General features: G+C 49.7%; 3 protein-coding genes across 3 annotated transcripts in view; 1 reads left to right on the top strand and 2 right to left on the bottom strand.

The window, feature by feature from the left end:
• Positions 1–2,343, bottom strand: part of LOC121597121 — a 47,139-nt gene extending 44,796 nt beyond the window's left edge. The window contains exon 1 of the mRNA XM_041922663.1: positions 70–2,343. Coding sequence (XP_041778597.1) covers positions 70–787 — 718 coding nt within the window. The 5' untranslated portion in view covers positions 788–2,343. The remainder of the gene's footprint in view (positions 1–69) is intronic.
• Positions 2,344–3,257: 914 nt separating this feature from the next.
• On the top strand, positions 3,258–6,356 carry LOC121596135. Its single transcript, XM_041920810.1, has 4 exons — positions 3,258–3,539; positions 3,606–5,497; positions 5,574–5,808; positions 5,884–6,356. Exons 1-4 carry the CDS (start codon positions 3,423–3,425, stop codon positions 6,217–6,219), a joined length of 2,580 nt encoding a protein of 859 aa, XP_041776744.1. The 5' UTR covers positions 3,258–3,422; the 3' UTR covers positions 6,220–6,356.
• A 33-nt stretch (positions 6,357–6,389) lies between these two features.
• Positions 6,390–13,558, bottom strand: LOC121596134 (fatty acid synthase-like). Its single transcript, XM_041920809.1, has 5 exons — positions 13,420–13,558; positions 13,029–13,345; positions 11,251–12,963; positions 8,272–11,190; positions 6,390–8,212 (listed from the first exon to the last, which is right to left on the bottom strand). The coding sequence occupies exons 1-5, from the start codon at positions 13,543–13,545 to the stop codon at positions 6,532–6,534; spliced, it is 6,756 nt and encodes a 2,251-aa protein (XP_041776743.1). The 5' UTR covers positions 13,546–13,558; the 3' UTR covers positions 6,390–6,531.
• Positions 13,559–13,735: the final 177 nt, after the last annotated feature.

Here is a 13,735-nt window from a genome sequence, read left to right as displayed (position 1 = left end):
AACTCCAGGAAACTCCTCCAGTAAATGAAAAACAAAAACGGACACATGCCAGTCTAGGCTCTAACTCACCGATACAGAATTCCAGATGGTGCAGCGGCAGCTGCTTGTAGGCGTTCCGGACGAAGAACAGATTCTCCAGTATGTGGGACAGCCGGAGCAGAAACAGGCTGTCCACGTCCGTCAGATTGTGGCTGTCGTAGCCGCCGGTCAGCTCCTGCACGTTCTCCACGATCGCGCCCAACCGCCGCAGGGTCTCGCGCCGCCCGTCGGCCCACCCGCCCCGCACCCTATTCCGCAGCCAGTAGTCGTGGTTGATCAGGATCTCGGTCAGGTACGACTCCATCGGTTCGCTCAGCGGCACGTTTCGCAACCGCAGCTCACCGTACGCCCGGGCGATGACACAGATTTCGTCCTCGTACCGCAGCCGCTTGATCGAGATCAGGTACTCGAACAGCTGCAGGTTGCCGCGCCTGATCAGCAGATAGTAGGCGAGATGATCGTCCAGGTGAGCCGTTTCGCACAGGACGAGCTGTTTCGCCACCTCGGGCAGTCGGTTCTCGAGGGCGAGCTCGGCCGCCGTTAGGCGCTTCTTGTTGAGTGCGTTACAGTCCGCTCCGCGCTCGATCAGCAGTGCCACCAGCTCGAGCCGGTTGCGGCGTGCAAAGACCGCCCGATGGAGCGCGGTGTTGAAGAACTTGTCGTCCCGGGCGTTAACGTCCGCACCGCCGTCCAACAGGTGGCGGACCTGGTCGAGGTCGCCGTTCTGGACCGACTCGAACAGCAGCATGGTGATGTGTGGGGAACGAAGCCAAGTTCGGAGTTGGTGATGTGATGGGGCGGACGTTAGTAGGGGGACCGTTTCTTGCGACTTCTTGCGGCAGCCATGGTTGTGGGCTGTGTTAGGTTAGGTCCGAGCGAAACCGGATGTTGATAGGAAGGATGTTAGGATTGCACAACTTGCTTCAAACTACACACTGTACACTTGGAGATACTTTAATCTGCCCGAATTTACCAACAACTAGGTCATTTATAACATTTGAAAGAATTTCTTGTTCTTTTTTTCACTTCTTCAATTGTACACTTCACTTAAAAACCTCCTTATTCTACATCAATTCCACTAAACAAATTCACTGTTATGTACAGGTGAGTTTCAACGCCTTTTCCCAAAAACAAAACTCAAAAGAACCCCGTGAGACTGTTGCATCCTCGTGCGTTGGTATTCGAGATGTCGTACGAGAGCGCGGACAAGTTCGCGCGCCGTCCTTCCGTGCGGAGGATAAATTCGCGACAGACTGACCGAAACCCGCTGAACCCGGCGAGCCCGGTGGTCCGTGTCCGTTTTCCTACTTCGGAGCACTCTCGCACACACGCACACAAACACCGCGAACGAATGCGTCGACGCGAAGAAGAAGGAGCACAACACAACAACAAAAAACGCGCACACACACACACACACACACACACATACAACCCGGGGAGCAAGGAACCGCGAGGCACCGCTTAGTGGGTCGCGATCGCAGGCCCTCTTCTGAAGTTGTTTAAAAACCGATTCCGTTTGATTTCCAGCGGCGGTGCCGAAAGTTGCTTAAAACTTGGACGTTGCGCGCGAATCACACACAGGCACACACACTCTTTCTCGTGGCGCCCGTCTACACACCTACGCACTCACACACACACACACACTGGTGCACATTTTCGCGCCAAAGGTATGGTCGCGCGCGAGATATACACACGCGTTCGCGGGATGTGGCGCCATTCGTGTCATCTCGCTCAGATGCACCGAGAGTGCATCGTCGGTTGGTGATGGTGGCAGTGGTGGTGGTTGGTGCAACACCCGAACGAACGCATTTTGCACTCCCCTTTTTGTATTGCTGACGGCAAAAGGAGTTTGTGGACACTGGCCGATCCTGGAGTGGGAAAAGCCGGAACCGAACTGACACCCGATACAATGTTTGAATGGTTCACTTTTTTGTACGTGTTTTCCAACTGTTCTATTTCGTTGTTTATTTTGACTTTTTCAACATTTTGTTTCTTCACTTCCCCTTTTTATTTGCTTTCTGTGTGTGTATTACGTTACAATGATCGAAATATTTTTGTTTAGTATCAATTTCAACCTTAACCCACTTTTTGTATTTTCCATGTTTCCTTGTTCACATTTTTTTCATTTTTTCATATTTTAAAAATTTTGCTTCTTTTGGGCAGCTTTGGTTCTGCTAATGTTTTACGGAAAGTTAACACAAACACGGCACTTAAACTAGTTTGTGCAGAAAACAGTTGAGAAGGGCCACTGTTCAAACGGTTGCACTTGCCCTTGCGAGGTACGCGCGGCGCTTGAATCCAACGTTTTCCAGCGACGAAATGGAAATGCGGCAAGCGAACGTTTTCGGCCCGCGCGTTCGTGCGCTCAGCTGTACTGGCTTGGGCAGAAGGTGCTGGTACACGGCAGCGATAGTAGCTGACTCGTTTTGATGGGGAATAGTGTTGTTGTTATGGGTGGAGTATTTTACTTTACAGAAAGAGAAATAATTTGAAAAGCAGGTAATTAAATTGACTTTTTGTACTGTTTATCTCGCAACACTATAAGATATGAAAGCGTATCATTTTTGTCGTATCAGCTTAACCGAAGTGAAATGTTTGCGATTCTTGCTCTACGCACACCCATCTCTACTTGCAAACGCCCGAAGGCGTACGAGCGCAAACCGAACAAACGCGTGCTGTGTTCGGATATCGTTGAATTTCGAAAGTTTGCTACAGTAAACGTACATGCAGTTGATGGAAGATAAAATATTTTAAATACAAATAAATTCACTTAAGCAATACGGCCTTTTTGGACCGTTACTTCTGAATAAAAAAAAATTAAATAAATTCACTCGAGGAATAGATCAAATGGCATAAGCTGAGTTATTTGAACTAAGCCACATGCAATTTACTGTGATTTTTAGTGGTTTGGATGGGATCCGAGACTCATTAAATTAAATTAAACCATATTTTTCTACTTTCTCTTGCGATCTTTGATGTATAACACAACACCAAACGACAACTAACTAACCAATCAACTAATTCTCGTAGATAAATTAAACATAAAAAATAACATTGTCCCTAAATATAATTTTCGCAATGAATTTCATCACATAAAAGCGCACGACGTGTACACGCGCCGTTTGTTGAGCAGCTTTCTCGATTATCCGTGCGTTCGTACAGTCCGGCTTGACAGCTTCGGGTTGTCAAAGTTGAAATCAAACCCGCCGTAACGTTTTGTTTGTTGTTTGCGCTTGTGTGCCGTGTTTTCGTTTTATTTCTTTACATTTTTCAATTAATAATTTGTGTAAAAACCAATTTGAACAATCCCATCTACATATCGGAACGATAGTGCAAGGATTTGAACGCGGTAGGCTTGTTTCTCCAAGCATTTACATTTCACGATGAGTCCGGGACGCTCGTCCGAAATGTCGTACATTGTGGAATTCAACAGCCACATACAATCGTACTTCATCAGCAGTACGTACGGCAACGAAACGCTCGTTAATCGGTGCCTGGAGGTAAGATTCACGTGCTTGTTAAGTAGAATGCAAACGGTGCTTTAATATCTTCCACTTTCACCGTAGCAACTGGCTGCCTCGAGTGCCGAAAGCAAAACCTTCGATGTGTCCGTGTACGAGTGCAACATTTTCTTCGTCAATCTGCACAAACTCCTCAGCTACAGTATGAAGAAGACGAACCTACTCTGGTCGGTAGTGGCGGTGCTGGAGGTGGCCGTGAGCGATGACGAAACTCGCATCGCTCTGGTGGACAAGTTCCGGTTCCTGCCGGTCGTTTCAATGCTGCTGCTGGAAGTGCACACATCGGACCAGCAGAAGCGTGTGCTTTCCCTGCTGCACCATCTGTCCTACGGAGCGTCCATCTATGGGCAGGAAATGTTTATCGAACGCTTAATCCAGAAGCTGCTCACCTTGATCGAACAAAACCACGAAAAGAAGGGCCGCTGTGAGGTGGCCCAGCTGGCCCTCTCCATCCTGGTGAACCTTTGCCACCGGGACCTCTCGACCACGTTTGTGCTGACGAGAAACACGAACGTTTCCGCGTTCTGCAAGCAGATTAAAAAGTTTGACCTGCTTGCATGGAAAATGTACATCATACTCGAGCAGAACGACTACATCAAGGAGATCGATTTGCACTATCTGCTGCGGATGAGCTTCGAGGAGGTACGGCTAATGCTGGCCACGAAGAATAGCTTCAGCTTGCGGCACGTGGTCGACTTTTTGCGCTCCGTTCGCACGCTCAGTGGAACGCGCGAAGCCGAACCGGCCAAGGCAGCGGTAACGGACGAGTACTTTCAGCGCGATCTGAAGGAGTTTCTGCAAGAAATGGAAAAGTATTGGCAAACGCGAACTGATTCTCCCGCCGGTGAGGCGGAGGGGCGGAAGAAAAAGACAAAGCAAAAGGTGGAACCGCGCAAGGATCGGACCAGCGAGGGGCTGTTTGAAATACTCGAATGTATCGTCTTGCTCAAACCGGACGACAAGGAGCTACACAGAAAGATCTGTGAGTTCGGTCCGGCCAAGCTGATCAATCACGCGCGCAATGATTGTGCGAAAGCGATCGATCTGCTGCGCACGATACTGGAGAAAAACCCCACGGATGCAGCGTTCGCGGAAGAGTGTAAAACCGTGCTCGCTTCACTGATGACCACGATCACCAACTGTGACGATGAGCGGCTTGCAATTGCGTTCGCGAAACTGCTCACTACAATCGGGAAGACGTTGAACGCGGTGGACGATCCTATGAACGAGGTGGCGGAACAGTTCTATCAGCATCTGTTCGGTGAGGTGCTGGCTCATACGTGGGAACGCGCCACCTTCGACTATTCACTGGCCGACGGACCGGTTCGGGTGTATTTGTGGGCGCTGCACACGTTTAACGAGCTGGCAAACCTCTGCCCAACGTACTGGTACGCTAAACTGACCAATTTGCTGAAACAGAAGCCGATCCAGTTTCTCATCGCGAAGGGTTTAACCGGCGGCAGTGATGTGGAGCTGCTGGAAGCTTTGCTACAAGTGGCCGCATCGTCCGAGTTTCCCAAACAAGACGTCGCACAGATGATCGATCTGCTGAAAAGCAATGTGTCTGCGATGGGGACTGGTCAGGGTCGGGTACCGCTTGCACCGGTGCCTGGGAATGTACACAACATACAACCACCGACGGGGTACAACTACATACGAGCGCTGAGCAGAGATTTGCAGGAACGCATCGATCAGGCCGTGGTACAGATGCAGGACGCCAAGGCTGCGGGATTGATAAACGATGTGGAAAAGTCGGAACTGGTGGAGTTTTACACGTACAAGATCAACATGCAGACCAGCTTGATGAACGATCTGAGAAGTAGTTTGGATGGGACGACGGCACAGATCACTACGCTGATGCATCAGAATCAGCTGCTGATGGCGGAGATAGACAAAAATCAAAAGCGAAGTCTTCCGCTCTTGCTGAAGGAGTCAGCGTAAGTTTGATGGGCTTAATCGGATGTCTGGAAAAATGTTGATTGTATTTATGTTTTTGGTTGTCTTTTCTTCTAGTTTGGAAAACGAAAATCGGCTCCTCGAGCGTGAGCTATTGCAGATGAAGTCGGCCGCCGCAACGTATGACAAGAAAACGAGCCAGATGAAGCAAGAGCTGGCCGAGTATATTAAAAAGTACGGCGAAAAGAGTCAAAAGTGTGCCGCACTGGTGAAGGAGATCGAACATTTGCGTGCGCGCGACGATAATTACGAGAAGGAAAACAAGCGACTGCAGCAAGAGCTGATCGCAATGGTAAGTTTCCAAAAGCGCCTGTGCTTTCTCCCTGCGTACTGTGATATTAATATGCTTGAATTGATTCTTTTTTAGACTAAAAACCGCGATGACGCCCGTAAGCTGCTGAAGCTCGGCGAGGATGACCGGCAACGGCTGACGGAACAGCGTGACGCAGAGCGCAAGCAGTACGAGTGTAAGATACGCGAGCGCGAACGTGACATTTCCAAGCGCACCGATCTGATCCAGCAGCTAGAGCAGACGCTCGTACAGCGGGACAGTACGATCGAAACGCTCGAGACGGAGGGGGCAGACTTGCGGGAAAAGCTCAAGGAACGAGAGGCACGCATCGCACAGGTTGAGGCCGAGCTGAAAGAAAACGAAAAGATTCAGCAAGCGATCTATAGTTTAATGAACAAAAATAAGAAATAGGAGACGCGCCCTCTGTACCTGACCGGAGGCAAGGAAGATTGTAGCATACGGTAAGCAATGTAACGAGTAAGATTTATAAAACATAGTGAGACTTTCAAAATGTTTGCAGTTAATCCATACTTCGTTTCCTTAGTATCACAATTCGGGGATAAACTGATGATGGTTTGATTTAAAAAGTCCTTTTATTAGAATTACTTTTCCACATCCGTTTTACGCCGACTAAGATTGCCTATAAAATTTGACTACAAATGTGCGCAGAAAACAACGTATAATAAATCAGGGTGAAAACTCATAAATGGAAGCCGCTACCCGTTAAAGGGTGTCCTTGTTGATGATCTCGATCAGCTCCGGATTGGCGAGCATGGTTTGATGCGTTCCGTCGATTATTTTCACTATCAGCGACGCAACGGTAAACTCACTCAGTCCATAATCTTCTTCAACATCAACGATCGTTGCTGATCGTACTAGCACGAGCGGTGATTCGATCTTATCCTTCACTTCCGTGCTCATGTTCATGGCTACTTTTAGCCGGTAGAACAGCACGCGCATCATTTTGCGTGCGTACTGTTCGGAAAATGGATTTGAGTCGTGAGCTACTGCCATCAGCTTCTCAACTCGATCCGAGTACGTCGGCTGATCCATTACCGGTTTGATGACGTCCTGCGTAGCAGTGGGAAAAATAAAGGAGATCACAAGCGTGAGGATAAGCATCTGTAGATGCTCGTCGTCAAAGCCCGATAAATGATGGCTAGCGAAGCGCTGAAGGTAAAGCGGCGAGCCATCGATCAGCATCAGCTTTCCGCGAAGTGATCGTGACTCCAGACGCTTCACGACCTCGAGCGCCAACAGTGATCCGAATGAATATCCAATGACCAAGAACTGTTCCGCCTTGGCAAATACCGTCTCAAACATCTCCTCGAATACGCTGTCGACAATGCCGGGAATAGTCTGCTCGTCGGATCCCTTGGCAAAGGTCTGCAGCACGAAGGTGGGAGCATTGATCTCGGAGGCGATCTTCGTCCAGGCTGGACTGGAAACGCTTTCAATACCCGGTATGATTAGCACTGGACGATCGTACTCGAGATCGTTACACTTGGAGGGCAATCGCAAGACAGTGTGATGACTTGCGGTCTCATCACCGAAGCTGGCTAGCAGGTCTTGAAGCTGCAGCTGTTGAGTAGTGGTCTCAGCAGTCTCGCTCTCGGTCTTTGCATCGGCCAGCTTCTGCAGCTTAGAGAAGGTGAGTGTGCGGAGATCCTGAGGCGTCAAGATGATGTCGAAATCACGCTCAAGAACTTGTCTGATTTCGACGGCCATCAGCGAGTCCATACCGATATCAGCAAGCGTGCTTTCAACCGAGACCGACTTCATGTCGCGAATGTTCATGATGTTCATGACGGCCTCGACGATGTTTTTAGCACCACCGCTAGAGCTACGCTTCTCGGCCACGACCATGCTGGCCACAATGGGCTCAGAGGTAGTGAGCAGCTGATCCAGCACCTGGATGCAGGAGGATAGGCGCTGCTGCAGCGTTCCACCGATCTCCATGTCGATCTTGTCTTCCTGCATGTCAGCCACGATACCGACCTCACCGATGGCTCCCCACTGGATGGCCTTTCCGGGCAGCCCATGAGCGACACGATGCTCAATGATTCGCTCCATGATGGAGTTGGCCATGCCGTAGTTGGATTGGCCAGCATTTCCACGTCCACACGAGACGCTGGAGAAGACGACGAAATGCTTCAGCATGGGACAGAGCTCACGGCTGAGAGCGTCGAGATGATGTGTAGCGGTGGCTTTGGGGGCCAAACACTCGGCAAACTTATCCACGGACTGGTTTTCGATGATGGCATCCCGGAGTTGTACGGCCAGGTTGAAGATACCAGCGATGGGTCCCATTTGGATAGCTTGTTGAAGAAGACGACGACAGCCGTCGTAGGTAGAAATGTCCTCAGTGGAGATGGTCACCTGAACTCCATACGTACGCCATGTGCTAGGGGAAGATAAGGTGATGAAGTGTGATGTAGAATATAACGAGCTCAAAGAACTTACTTGATACGGTACTGCTGGTAGGGTTTGGTGATTCCTCTGCTGGAGCTAAGGAGCAGCTTACGACAGCCTCGAATGATAAGCCAATCGGCTAGCTCGAGTCCGAACCCACCAAGACCACCAGCAATGACGAAGCTTTGCTCGGGGTTACAATAGACTCGCGGGAGATAAGATATCGGTACAGATGCAAGATCATCTTCGTTATCCCGAATCTTCAGGACAACCTTTCCAATATGCTTGGCCGTCGCAAGATAACGGAATGCTTGCTCGATCTCATGAGCCTGAAAGACGGTAGTAGGTAGCGGTTGTATGATACCCTTGGCTAGATCCTTCATGATGATCTTGTGTAACTCCAGCAAGAGATCGCGTTTTTCTTGGAACAGTAGATCAACCAGCACAGCGGTGAAAGTGATTCCTCTCTGGAAGAACGTCATGGCTAGCTTGGAGTCCTTCATCATGTCATACTTTCCAATCTCGAGGAAGTGTCCTCCTCTGGCCAGACAACGGATAGAAGCTTGCAGCTTTTCCTCGGATAGTGAGTTGAGGACGAAGTCGACACCGCGTCCATTGGTACGCTCTTTGATGAGCGTTTCAAAGGAGATGTCTCTGGAGTTTCCGATGTTGTTGGGGTTAAGGTCGGGGAAGTAGCTCAGCAGGAAGTCACGCTTCTCCTTGGTACTGACGGTAGTGAAGACCTCCAGTCCGTAAGCTAGACACACACGAATAGCGGCCAAACCGACGCCTCCCGTTCCAGCGTGTATGAGAATAGAGTTTCCCTTACGGATGTGAGAGCAAATGAAGAATGAGGCGTACACCGTAGCATAGACTGTGGGAATAGTGGCCGCTTGCTCCAAAGAAATGTGATCGGGAACGTCCAGTGTAAAATGTCGATCAGTTTCAATCATCGTCGCCATCGATCCAGCAGGTATCATGCCCATGACCCGCTTACCGGTGGTGGTGACTCCAGAATATTCAAAACCAAGCACACATTCTTGTTGCAATCTGTTAGTGAAAGAAGTCTCCACTGTAAGCCTGCCGGTAGCAAGCATAACGTCTTTGAAGTTCAAAGAGCTGTACACAACTCTGGCCAGCGGACTAGAGGGCAGCTGCTCGTTCAGTGGACCAATCATCCATGTGAATGAAGAAAGATCACCAGGCTTGACACAATTGGCGAAGCAATGTTTGGTAGCTGGCTCGTAACGTGGCTCTTCCTGCAGCTTGAAATGGCGATGAGATCCCCATTGGCCTTCGCGATAAACGTTGATCGCAAGTCCAAGCTCAATCTGTTCTTTGTAGAACGGGTTGGAAGCATCGAACGCAGGAGCGCTGGGATCATCAATGAAGAAACAGGAAACGGTTTGAATGTTGGGCTCTTTTCGAATGCAGTTCACCAGTCCAATGATGCCCGAGGAAGGATCATTCTGAGCGTAGAGAATAACCGGCTTGCTCTTAACTTCCTGTTTCAACTCCAGCAGCCAATTGTGTGTGGTATCATTGGAGCATACCTTCATGACGTGTGCATCGACGGAAGTGTTCATGGCGGACTTCTTTTGCTGCAGCAGCAGGAAAGTCTCACCTTCGATCGACATTGTACTCACAAGTTGAAGTCGTCGATGGCCGTCTTGAAGACGGTGTTCTGGAGATTCACGCAGGAGTATGAAGCCTTGATCGGAAAGGCAGTTGATAGCGTCAGAGATGAACTCATCATCAGCGAAGAGGTTCTCACAGATGAGCAGGAGCACATTTCTTTGCTTCATGAGCTTATCCTCGGAGATCGTGACATTAGGAATGGGCTCAGGCTTTGCAGTGGAGAGCAGTGTAAGGTGTGCCTTCACCAACGGCAGGTCACCGATAGCGTCTCCGAAGAGGGAAATGATCGGATCCCTAGTTTTGGAGTGAATCTCCGTAACACTACATACCAAAGTCGTCTGATTATCGAGGATCGTTTGCAAGACGATAGAAGCTGCTTGAGCAGGTTGCAAAAGTTGTTGTGAAAAGTAGGGATGGAACTTGTAGCTCTCAAGCACAGGTACACCAGGAGGCAGGCGTCTAGCGATGGTACTTGCATTAAGACCACGAATCTCAATGCCACTGCTTTGCAATAGATTCAGATCCGGATCAAAGCACACACCATAGTATGGGACACCCTGTTCGTTCACTTGCTGCGACGTTTTTTGCTGTACAGGATCAATTTTGATCGACTCAATCCGGGTAGGAATCATGAGTGAGCGAGTATCTACTGCAATGATCGCCACTTGAAGCATACAGTCCAACAAGGCCGTCCAGTTTCCTTTCCATTCAATTTTAGCGTGCGATCCATCGGCCGCCGACTCCATGACGGACTTGAAGAACCCTCCATAGTGGTACCCCCTTAGCCGTAGCTCCTTGTAAAAGTCTTTAGTCGGCAGTGTAATGGCCGGTTGGTTCCGTTGCTCAATCGGTTGTCGCTGAAAGTGGTCCAGCCGTTGAATGCAACCCTTAACGACCAGCGTTGAGCCTTCGGACACTTCAAAGTGTCCACTGATGTCGTTAATCTCTACGAACAGTGTAATCACCTGTCCAGCGGCAATGGTAGTCGCGCGTAGAAATTCAACCTCCGTAAACTGTACGGCCACTTCATTCGGGATGGTTCCGGTTTTGCTCGTGAAGGAATCCCACACCAGGTACAGATACTCGGTAGCAGGGATCAGCACCCTCCCATCGATACAATGCCCGGCAATGTACTCCTGCTCGGCGAGCGTCACACTGTGCTGATTGGAGCCTTGGTCAACCATCTTTTTCGTTTGAAAATTCGCCACATGCCAGTCGACGGAGTGATTCCAGCGAATAAGCGGACCGATCATTGGAGTTTCCAGTGACACCGGGAACGTTACCTTCGGGTATAAATCCAACAGCTGACAGTGTTGCCCATGGATGAAGGCACTGAAATAAAAGAGGAGAAGAGTAGATAGCAAAGACGAAACCACCAAAACCAATGCTCACCGTCCAATGGAAGCTAGAAAGCTGTTCACAAGACTATCGGTAGATTGAATTGAAGGAAGTGGCTGCAACACAATCGCATTACTGTCGATCCTGTTGAACATCTGAGTGGCACTTTTAGGATCGTAGATGCGGAACGACAGTACCGATGTGGCTGTCTTCCACCTATCTGTCGCTTTGGCAAAGAGAAACGATTCGAGTATGGAGGTGAGCTTGGTGTTAAGCTCCTTGTTTGTAATAATGTCGCGATAGTTAATTGTCTCCGGGTTTTGGTACGAACTGAGCAACACACCATGCGTAAATGCTACACGAATTGCATCGGCAAGCGACAGCACACCGTCAATGTACGCACAGGTGATCTGCCCGATCGAGTACCCACCGTACTGGTCCACCTTAACGCCGATCGACTTTAGCACGTGGTACACACCGATCTGTATGATCAACGTCCAGACGGCACGCTGCAGTATTGTAGCGTAATGGTCCTTGCTAAAAATGCAATCGTACTCGGGCTCCTTCAGTAGTGCAAGACACTGTTCGACCGACGCCTTGAACGGTGGAAACTTCTCAAACGCCTGCAGCGTCGCTTGCCATTCGTAATCCATCTGTCCGAAAACGATCGCAAACGGGGGTAGCGTTTTGTTCGCTTTGGAGATGTTCTTTTGAAGAATCGTAGTAGAACCATCACTGCCACGTGCGAGCACAGCATACCCACGGCTGGTCATTTTGGCAAGCTCCTTCCGTTGGATGTTATGCGTTAAGGCGTACAGCTCGGGGTCGAAGCTATGTTTGGCGATACCTTCGAGAAACTGATCTACCGCCTCGATTGTACGTCCACTCCAAACGACCAGCCGAGGAAGATCATCATGTGGGCGAATATTGTGACCCTTCTTTCTGGTGTGAGCGTGCAGCAGTGCGTGTGCATTGGCACCTCCGAATCCGAACGAATTGACCGCCACTAGTGGACCACCGAGTGGCGTTGCTTCATCAACCACCTTGAGGTGACCGTTCAGCAGCGACGGTACGTCTTTGCGCGGTTCGGTGTAGTGAATGTTAGGCGGGATGAGGCCCGTTTGAATTGCAATGATGCATTTGGTAAGGGAGCAAAGTCCAGCAGCCGGTTCCGAGTGGCCAATATTAGCTTTGACCGAACCGACCAGCAGTGGGCTAGTTCTGTTTGGACAGAACACTTTATCGATCGCATCACACTCCTCCGGATCACCAACTACGGTGCCGGTGCTGTGCGCTTCCACGTAGCTGATGTCTTTCGGGTCATAGGGCACCTCGGAGTAGAGCTCATCGAGCAGCTGCTTCTGGATCTTGTTCGAAGGGAAAGTGATGCCCTCGAGCTTGTACCCATCGCAGTTGGTTTTCGTATTGACCACGTGAGCGTAGATACGCTTTGCATCCTTCGCCTTCTGGAGTAAGATCACCGCGTTGGCCTCCGAACGGGAATATCCGGACGCATTCTTATCGAACGGTCGACAGTACCCATCGGCAGCCAGCACACCGAGCAGTGCGAACTGAAGCGTAATGTACGGATGCAGTGTCAGATTGGTCCCGGCAACAATGGCGGCATCACACTGCCCTTGACGGATGGCTTTGCAGGCCCAATCGAGAGCGTACATGGAGCTGCTGCACGCTGTATCCACCGTCATGGCGGGTCCCTTCAGATCCAAGGCGTATGCAATCTTCAGTGCCGTCATACTCCTTGTAAAGCTGTATAATGTGTTTAATAGTGTTAAAGATACGAAGAGCACATAGATCGACCTGGAGATACTAACCCCAGCATTACTCTTCGGTAAGGCATGTGCGTTTTCTTGTACGTCCAGTACGTTTCCGTTTCCGACATGGAAATCCCAATGAACACACCCGTTTTCGATCCCCGCAAATCATCGAGATGAAGCCCCGCATCCATCACGGCCTCATAGCAGTGCTCCAGCAGTAACCGATGCTGGGGATCCATCGTATGCGCCTCCTTTGGACTGTAGCCAAAAAAATCTGCATCAAACTTCTCGAGGTGGTTCAGCTTGCCGAGCCGCTTCGGTATGTCAGGATGGGTATGCCGCCAGCGTTCTTCCTTGTCATCTACAAGATCAACCTGTAATAGAGCGGAAGAATGGCGCAATCAAGAAGAAATTGATACGACTACCATGAACACAGGTGCGACGAAACCTTGCTGTAAAGGTTGTTGGCAAACTCCTGGACATTGTCCGATCGTGGATATTTTCCCGATATACCCGAAATGACGATCGAGTTCTCCGAATCGATTGGCTCCGAACAGTTCGTAACAGTCTTCATGGTGAAAGGCAAATGTACACTGGTGAGCTGGACGGGTTCAGTGAATTGATTTTATATGGTTTGCACATAGCATTTCGATTGTGTTTTGCATAATGTGCCCCACTGAAGGAGTTTAATGTCTGCCAATCGCTGCAATTAGTATTATTTTTTGCTTCTAGCGATCGTGCAGCTCTAATGAATGTGCAAATTA

The sequence above is a fragment of the Anopheles merus genome, chromosome 3R (genome assembly GCF_017562075.2).
Source record: "Anopheles merus strain MAF chromosome 3R, AmerM5.1, whole genome shotgun sequence".
Lineage (NCBI taxonomy): Eukaryota > Metazoa > Arthropoda > Insecta > Diptera > Culicidae > Anopheles > Anopheles merus.
Note: the sequence above shows the minus strand (reverse complement) of the source record. Positions and strands in the feature narration are given on the sequence as shown.

Coding starts and splice junctions, on each gene's coding strand:
- LOC121596134 (XM_041920809.1), bottom strand. CDS start 13,545: ATGAAGACTGTTACGAACTGTTCGGAGCCAATCGATTCGGAGAACTCG. Junction 11,191..11,250: donor TTTCTAGCTTCCATTGGACG/GTGAGCATTGGT, acceptor CTTTTATTTCAG/TGCCTTCATCCATGGGCAAC. Junction 8,213..8,271: donor TACCAGCAGTACCGTATCAA/GTAAGTTCTTTG, acceptor ATCTTCCCCTAG/CACATGGCGTACGTATGGAG.
- LOC121596135 (XM_041920810.1), top strand. CDS start 3,423: ATGAGTCCGGGACGCTCGTCCGAAATGTCGTACATTGTGGAATTCAAC. Junction 5,498..5,573: donor CTCTTGCTGAAGGAGTCAGC/GTAAGTTTGATG, acceptor CTTTTCTTCTAG/TTTGGAAAACGAAAATCGGC. Junction 5,809..5,883: donor AGCAAGAGCTGATCGCAATG/GTAAGTTTCCAA, acceptor ATTCTTTTTTAG/ACTAAAAACCGCGATGACGC.